The 9085-nt window shown below is 47.0% G+C and overlaps 1 protein-coding gene across 1 annotated transcript in view; it reads right to left on the bottom strand.

Annotated features, from left to right (window-relative positions):
- Positions 1-532: 532 nt before the first annotated feature.
- The window catches only part of TACR1 (tachykinin receptor 1), a 134783-nt gene continuing 126230 nt past the window's right edge, over positions 533-9085 (bottom strand). The window contains exons 3-5 of the mRNA XM_019750260.3: positions 6774-6924; positions 4857-5053; positions 533-3760 (exon numbers count right to left, since the gene is read on the bottom strand). Coding sequence (XP_019605819.1) covers positions 3469-3760; positions 4857-5053; positions 6774-6924 — 640 coding nt within the window. The 3' untranslated portion in view covers positions 533-3468. The remainder of the gene's footprint in view (positions 3761-4856; positions 5054-6773; positions 6925-9085) is intronic.

Here is a 9085-nt window from a genome sequence, read left to right as displayed (position 1 = left end):
CGCAGAGCTCCCCGCCAGTGACCCAGCATGTGGGTAGCAGGCCTGGCCATTTCTGCCAATGCAGGCCTTCTCTATGGGCACCCTTCACACACTGCTGGACCAGCCAAGACTTTCTCTGAGTCTCCTCCTGCCCACGCCTCCCTCTCCCCTACTTCACAGGTGTCAGATCTATACGGTGCTCTCAGGCTTCCCCTGCCTGCTCCAGCGTCCTCCCCTCTTTGTTGTTCCCAGATATTTCCCCACTAAATCTCTTGCACTTCTAACTCTGCCTTGGTGTTTGCTTCTGGGAGAACCTGAACGGACGCAGCTCTTCTCACAGGTGACATTGTCACTTCACACAATCCCACCATACCTTCCCAGATCCCCAACTGGAAATTGTCCCCACATCTTGCCAACTCATTTTGTCTTAGAGTTGGGAGTTTGCTGGGTGTTGGGTTCCATCTTTCCGACTATGTGAGTTATTAGGGTTTATAGTACCCCCCATTTAGCCTCCTGTAGATTGCTGAGGTTCCCTGGAGATGAGACAGAGGTGTGAGCTAGTCAAACACATACTTTATTTCTGTATGGACATTGTTTCCAGGATCCCAGGCTAGGAAACAGAAACCTCAGGAATGACCTGGCTCACTTACAGGATTCTTGCTGAGAGCCAGGTCAACGACGTCGGCTCCCCTTTTCCTAGTAGTCTCCTCGGTCCTTCCAAGGGGAGAGGACATTCCAGCACATCTTAGCATTCTGGTGTGGGGGGGCAGAGGGCCAGGATGCCTGCCCTTTTGTTCCTCCACACCCCTCACTTACTATGGTCCCGCTGTGAGTCCACAATATATATCTGCTCCTCTCTGTGAAACAGTGAGAAGGAGGAGAGATTGGCACAATACAGAAAACACACTGACAGCAGCTGGATCCCATGTTTTGGAAGTAACATGACAAAGACTGGCCCCATGATGTCTTATATCCTATTACTACTGAACAGTACACCACGGAAAACTGCTTAGGAGATAAACACAAGGTGACACATTTCTGTAGGAATGAGACCCATGCATAGTGCAAATTACGGCGTTTCTCACACATGGGAGCTGATGACATTTTTGTAAGTTAAGTCGGTGTTGGAGAGTGGATCAGAGGAAGGCTTGCTGGGCTTGCTCAGAGGGGATGTTTTGCCATATTTGAAACTGCTCAGTGCCCTCCCACACTCCCTCTAACTATCCGCAGTGACAATGCCGTCCAGTCACATCCCACTAGGTCCCCTGGACTGACTGGTGGCTCCCTTTGGAATGGTCTCAGAGAACTCTCACTGCAAAAGCCTCTCTGCAGGTCTCAGCTCTTGGCTCGATTACTGGTGTTGAGTGTGGGCCTTTAGAATCCTGGGGAGAATGTGCTATTCTGCTGCCCCCATGCCTGCTGGCTGGCCTTGTCCCAGTAGGACTGGTGAGTTGGCAAGGGCCAGTCCAGCAGGCTCCTCAACGGAGGAAGGAACTGTGTGTCCACAGCTCAGGGCCACATCCAGAGCAGGTGGTCAGTAATCCTTGTTGAATTCAACTGTAACCTCTGCCACAGAGAGGATGTCCCCCAAGTCCTTGACACTTTCTTTTTAGGTACTTGTCATAATCATGCCAGTTCTTTATATCCCTCTGAAGTGAATCATCCATACACAGCACGATTCCTCATTGGAAGTATGACTAATGCTTTCGGCTCTGACTTTTGTTGTCCCTAAATTATATCTTCCATGCATATATCTGCATTGAGCTGGCTTTACTTTATTTATTTAATCCTTCCCATGAGGCTTTGCAGAGTATGGTTCTTGGGTCTTCCTGGCTTATACTGGTGCTATACAACTCCCCCTAGGCCAGCTCATGCCTTCATAGGGTTAGAGCCAGCTGGGCTGGTAAAGGCTGTAACCCCCTGGGCAGCAATGCTCTCCCTCCACACATGGATGCAGTGCATGTGCAGCCATTCTTCAAACCACGAGGAGGACATTCATGGATGTTACAAGAAGCTTCTGCTTTCAGCCACATCTGGCTGAAGCACATCTGGGAGACGAAGAGGAACTGCATGCTCACCTGCTGGGAACCCCAAAGCTGTCCTGGGACATGAAGTAGTAAGGTCATGGCTCTCAGCAGACAGACTGTTCCATAGGGTTGGTGTGTTGTCCCACCTGTTACAGACAGGAGGCCAGCAAAGCCATGGGGGCAGGAAGGGGAGACGCAGAGAGTCTGAAGCGAAGGTGCCAGGTAGCCTCTTCCCAGAGGTGTTTCCCAGTGTGCAGCCCCTTCACTCACTGGGCATCTGAGCCCACGCCTGGTGCTCGTGCAACACTATGACTCTGGGTTAGTGCCCCTGTCCTAAGATACCTAAAAGGCCAGAGCAGGGAGCCCACAAGTTTGTTTTCCTGATGGCATTTCCAGCTGCAGGCTTGGCCTGCTAAAGCCTGATGGAGAGATGCAGGCTTTGACACCAAGTCTTCAACTCTGTCAAAGGCCAAAACATTCCAGGGGAAAAACACTACTCACATTTTAGGATAAATCAGAGAATGTCTGATAGGGATATTGACGCCTGGTCTTAGCAGTTGCTACTTCCCCAGGAACTGGGTAGCAAGTCACTAGACTCTGTCCTGTTCTTTCTGAGACCACCGTATGTTGGTGAAACAAACAAAAAACTCCTACAATCATCAAGCCATTGAATGTCAAAATTGGAAGGGACACTTAGGTGTTCCAGTTCAGCCCCACAGTTTTACAAATAAGGAAAGAGGCTCAGGCAGATTAAGCATGGTACACCTCTCCTGACTCTTGGTCCATAGCCGACGTTAGCTGGTATCAGTGGACAGATTCTGCCTGCCTCAGTTGCTCAGGATGGTCACTGGGGATGTGACACATGAATCTGTGGCTCTCAATCCCATGATGTTTAAATGCCCTAAAATATTGAGATGCCAAAAAGGGGCCGACTTTCTCTTCTCATGGGCACTTGGAAGACGGGGTTAAATCTTTCATTCAGATTTTATGTGTTTCCTTCTTTTGTTCACCTTATCAAGGGAAGGTATCCACCAGAGAAAGGAGGGGAATTTGGGCATGACTGAGAATGATTTTACTGATAAGACAGAGGCTCCAGGCAAACAGATCAGCTGGATCTGTTGTTGTATTGCAGGGTTCTTCTTGAAATGAGTGCTCAATGCAACCAAAGTTCATTCTAGAATCATGGCATGGATTGTAAAGAGAGAAAATTGAGTCCAACTTTCCCATTTTATAGGATCAGGGAAGTTTGATGATTTGCCTTGGGTCACACAGTGTGGGGGTGGCAAAAACATGGAAGAATCCAGGTTTTTTGACTCTGGGATGGAATGTTTTTCCTAAACCATTCTGACCCTTTTCACCAGCCTCGCTGTTAGGATGTTTCTGATGGTTTCCGGATCAAGGAATGCATGAAGTGAAGCACGACAAAAATGATGGTGGCTGCCGTTGCTGAAGGCCCCGGGGTCTAGGAGAGCATGTTGGAGTAGAAGCTAAAGCTCTCTGTCATGGTCTTGGAGTTGCTGCGAGAGGAACCGTTGGAGGTCAGGTCCAGGGACGAGGGCGTGGCCTTGGGGCCGTCCTCCAGCTCCTCCTCCTGGTTCCCCAGCACTGTGGAGACAGTGGTCTCCAGGCGGCTGACCTTATACACACTGCCCTGGGTCTGGAGGTACCGGGTGGATTTCATTTCGAGCCCCTCGTAGTCGCCGGTACTGATGAAAGGGCAGCACCGGAAGGCGTGCTTGAAGCCCAGCCGGAACCTGGAGAGAGAGCAGATGGAGAGGTGACCCTGGGGGACAGCCTGCTTTCAGAGCGTGTTCCCACCATGGCACCAGCTCTTTCACACTCCCAAGTGTGATTCTGTGTTATTATTTTTAAAATTGAGAAATGGAGATACTTGGACCAAAAAGATTTAAAGGTCAGATACTAAGATCAAATCCAGGACTAGAACCTAGATTCAGGTGATATGTGTCTAGACTGAGGGCAGCCACTGAACTATGCTGCTTCCACTGGTGCAGGGTCAGCTGACTTTGGGTCAATTCAACATCAACAAAAACGTTCACCAAGGGTTTACCATGTGCGTGATATTGTGCTAGTCACTGGGCGGTAAAAACATAGGCCAAGAGTCCTTTCCTTCAAGTAGCTCACTGCCTGAAGGATGACTTTCTGCCAGTCACATTCCTTCAGGATGCCTCTCTCCATCTGACTCTCACACTGATTCTGTCTCCACGCACAGCTCCCTGTGCCCTGGATCCACAGGGCAGAGTGAACAAACTCATAGGCTGCAAACCAGATCCAGCGAGTGAATCTGCTTCATATACATCAATCACAGGGGTATTGTTATCTGCACCTTAACCCCACTGACTTACTTGGCAGTGTCTAAAAGTCAGAAGATATCACATAAAAATGTGGATTTCTGGTTCCTCTTGGAAAAGGAAAAAAATATGTCTACCCTGGGCTTATATTCCTGCATGGCGACAATCAGCAGGGGTTGAGTAATGGGATTAGTTTGCTGCAGTCCCCTCCACTCTCTCCTGTCTCACATGAGCTTTGCTCATTTAGGTTGGCTGCTTGGTGACTATATAAACCAGGAGTGTCCAAACTTTTTTCAACGTTTTTCACCAAGGGCCATATGCGGTAAAATACACAAACAGCCGGGCCACTCACTCGAGGTGAAGTACATATTGCCTCACCTGGTTTATTTAAGTAAACTAAATATATTTTTGGAATTTGCTGCAGGCCAATAAAAAATGGATCATGGGCCGCAGTGGGCCCTCAGGCCACCGTTTGGACACCCCTGATATAGACAGATGGTCTTGGGGCTCCTGGAGAGAGTATGAAGGATGGGGTCCTCACCTGTCATTGAGGCAGCAGTAGATGATAGGGTTATACATGGTGGAGCTCATGGCCAGCCACATGATGGCCAGGTAGACCTGCTGAATGAACTTCTCCAGGTAGAGATCCGGGTTGATGTAGGGCAGAAGGAAGAAGATGTGGAAGGGCAGCCAGCAGATGGCAAAAGTGCACACCACGACGATCATCATCTTGACCACCTGGCAAGAAGTTGTGACAGGGGAGATCACCACCATGTCCTTTTTCTCATGGCTACTTTCTCTCTTCTCCTGCCCCCTCACTGCACCAGTGCACTATGGGATGGGAAGTATTTATAATAAGCCCTTTTGAGAAGAAGGACCTTGTATATGTGGTACCGAATGCCTTGGGTTATATCGCTCGTTCTCAGAGTGCGGCCCCAGGACCAGCATCATCACCATCACTTGGGACTTTGTCAGAAATGAAAATTCTTGGGCCCCTCCCAGACTTTCTGAATCAGAAACTCTGAGGATGGGACCCAGAATGCTGCCTTTGACAAGCCCTTCCAATGATTTTGATGTGCACTCATGTTTGAGAACCACTGTGTTATATCATCCTTCTGGACAATGACTGGAGAAGCCAAGGGAGACCAGATTGATGAGACAAGGGGAATGGGCATTCAGAAGGGAAAGACCCAGGAAGGGGGGAAGCACCAGATGGGGAGAGGCAGTGAGCTAGGGCTTCTTGCTTGGAGTCTCAGCAGAAGGGAAGGAGAAGGGGCAGGTTTTGGACAGCTGCAGCAAGGGAGTATCTGATGTTTAAAGAGGATTTACAAGGTTTTATGAACCTTGTAACCCCTTCCCTCTTATCTCTAATAAATCAGTGAAGAACTACCTCATGTCCACATAATGAAATACAATGCAAAGAGTTATCTAAAGAAAAAAAGAATTAGAAAGCTCTTTATATATTGATTTTTGAAGGTCTTATAGATAGTAAGTGAAAAAGTGAAGAGCAGAAAGTGTGTATTTACTATTTGTGTAAAAAAGAAGAAAGAAAATTTATGTTTATTCAGCGTACAAATGCATTACGATATTTGGAAGGATTAGTAACAGTGGTTACCGTAGTAAATGTGCACATGCTTTTGGGAGCTGGGTAGACAGAGGGAGCCTGTTCTTAGTAAGACTCTTTATGTATCTTTTTTAACTTTCCATTTTGAAATAATTGAAGCCTCCCAGGAAGTTGCAAAAATAGTACGGAGAGTTTGCAGATTCCTCCAATGATCTCATCTTACATAACTATACCACGTGATCAAAAGCAGGACCCGGCATGAGTGCAGTGCTAGTAACTGAGCTTCAGGCTCTATTTTGATTTTCCCAGTTTTTACACATGCTCCTTTTGGGGGGTGTATAGTTCTATGAAATTTTATCACACGTACAGATGAGTGAAAACACTACCAGAATCAGGATACAGAACTGCTCCATCCCCACAGAGAAACTCATGCTGTTCCTTTCTAGGCAGACCCTCCCCCCACCCCTGCAAAAAAGCAAACAGTGGTGATCTTTTCTCCACCCCTATAATGTGGTTCCTTTTAATATTTTTTGACGTTTGAACCAAGTGAATGTATTATTTTACCAAACTTTAAATAAATAATAAAAAGAGGACTGAATAACTCTTCAGTGCTTTCGTAGTTAAATAACTGTGTGTGTGTGTGTGTGTGTGTGTGTGTGTGTGTGTGTGTGTGTTAATGGCTTGACAGGTTGCAATTACTCTTAAGGTGCGACCAAGGTGGCTTATGCCTACAAAGGCAGGCCTAGGTTACAAATCCCCTCCCGCTCCCTCCGCGGTCCCCTAGATATGTTTTGTGGCCACTGCCTCTGAGCCCCCTGAGGCTCTGGGGCCCATATGCTTGCCGGCCTGTCACCTGTGCCAGGGTGGGTTAGGTGCTGCCCGTCCTTTGCTCACCTTGCGCTTGGCAGAGACTTGCTCATGGTAACGATCAGAGGAGTCCCCAGGGATCTCGCTGGCCCACAGCGTGATTCCCACCACGGTGTACGCATAGCCAATCACCAGCAGGGGGAGAAAGTAGATCAGCACAGTCACGCAAATGTGGTACCTGCAACAGGTGGATGGGAGGGGTCAGTCTCAGGAATAACAGGGTGGTCAAGATTTGGCAGCTACCTTTCTCAGCATTTGCATTAATCAGCTTGGATGATAAGACACGTCCCGAGGAGGCCTGCCAGGGAGTATACCAATGGGTAAACTAGAGAAGCAAATCTCTTCAATGTATGTTTTTCTTGTGGACTTTATCCATAATGGAGATTCCTGTTTGGGTTGAAAAGAGAAGAATAAACATTGGTGAGAGGGAACTGAATCCATTGTATACCTATGGCAATTTTATTTGATGTTAACTTCAATATTGCTGACACTCTCCCTCCGAAAATAAAAAAGAATTCAATCAAGCTTCATTAATAGAAGTATATTCTCTAGAATGAAGGAGGTGATTGTGTCACTCAGCTCATACCTTTCGGATTCCACCTAGGCTCGATTTTGGTGCTGGGATGTAGACCAACTACTACATTCAGATGAGAACTGCCACAATGGTTGATGAGCCCTAACCCATTCTATATGACAAATGAATTCAGAGATATAAGAATAATTACCTTGGAGGAGAGAGATAAGACGTATCCTAGTCTACCATCAGTAGGAGAAAGCTACTGAAAGTGTAAGCCACTTACAAGCCTGATTCTTAAAAACATACCTCCAGATGGAATCTGCCTGAGTTTCAGTCACCACATAGAGTACAGACACCAACTGACTTGAGTTTGACTGGGACCTGAGCAAGAAATAACCCTCTGCAGTGTTAAACCACTGAGATTTTTTGAGCTTTGCTACAACAACATTACTTATCCTCTTCTGTTCAAGGCAAGGCTCCTTCAGGGTAGGACATTCCAAAAAAGTTTTGAATGTTGAGAAAGAATCATTTTCTTGGGATCCTTGGCATGTCTGGCTAGTTATAGCCCTTTCCCCTGATGTGAGTTTAATGGAGAGGCTCAGCAGTTTCAACAGTAATCACAACAGTAATGAGAACAGCTAATACTTTGGGGAGTTTACGCTAGGTCACTGTGCTGCTAATAATGTCAATGATGGTATTCGTAGCAGAAGTGGGAGTTAGAGCTCACTGAGTGACCAGCACAGCCCCGAGCACTTTGTTAGCATGATCTCATTTAACCCTGATGTTATAAACAAATGATTGAGCAGGTACTATCAGGATTCCATTTTGTAGAGGAGAAAACCAAAGTTTAGGATTTAATTAACTTGCCTAAGTTCACAGCTGGTAAAAAGGGGAGCTGGGATTAGAATAGAGACCAGCTTCTTGTCACTGGAGACAAGTCACCCAATGATATATTCTTCCACTCTGTTTATGCTTACTCCCCACAGTGATTTTTTTTTTCCGATAAGGAAAACCCACTTATTCACTCAACTTCTCCTTTCTTGATATGGTTTCAACCACTTCTTTGCAAATTTAATATTCCTCACAATTTAATATTCCTCACCATTTAATATTCAAAGCAACCTCGGAATATTTAGATTTGCAACTTGAACATACTTCAAGCGTGTTTAGGTAACGAACCACAGATTCAGCAAAGCAGGGAGCTGAGCGAATCTGTTCTGCTCCAGTCTCACTAGGCTTTCAAGTTTCCCTTGGATTGTCATCTCCCCTGGGAGCCTCTGGGTTCTCCACCCACCACCGCAGTGACTGCAAATGGTGGTGGTGTTGTTTTTTCTTCCACCTGATCTCAGCCCCTTTCCTGAGAACCTCCAGGCTGCACCTACTTCTCCTACCTATAAGGACAGCCCCACCTTATATGGACTGATACTTGTTTGGTGATCAAACATGTTAGCTGAGCTTGGCAGGGTTACTACCTCAGAGCACTGAGCAACCATGTCGGCCTCAGGATGTGGTGAGGGGATCCTGTAGGGAAACCACCTGTGCTCCTTCCCCTGGCCCAGTGAATCTTGAACTTGACACAGCTTTAGAATCACCTGGTGGGCTTGTACAAACACAAAAGGCTGGACCACACCCAGAGTTTCTGACTTAGCAGATCTGGGGTGGGGCCTGAGAATCTGCATTTATAACCAGTTCCCAGGGGATGCCCCTGCTGCTGGTCCAGGTTCAGACTTTAGGAAACACTGTCCTACTCAGCCCCAGAATCCCATGAGAGTCACTGGGGGAATTTTAAAAATATTCAGTGCCCAGAGATACTCATTCAATT

The sequence above is a fragment of the Rhinolophus sinicus genome, chromosome 2 (assembly GCF_057876585.1).
Source record: "Rhinolophus sinicus isolate RSI-liver-muscle chromosome 2, RSI-T2T, whole genome shotgun sequence".
In the NCBI taxonomy this organism is placed as follows: Eukaryota; Metazoa; Chordata; class Mammalia; order Chiroptera; family Rhinolophidae; genus Rhinolophus; species Rhinolophus sinicus.
This window is presented reverse-complemented; position numbering and strand designations above follow the sequence as displayed.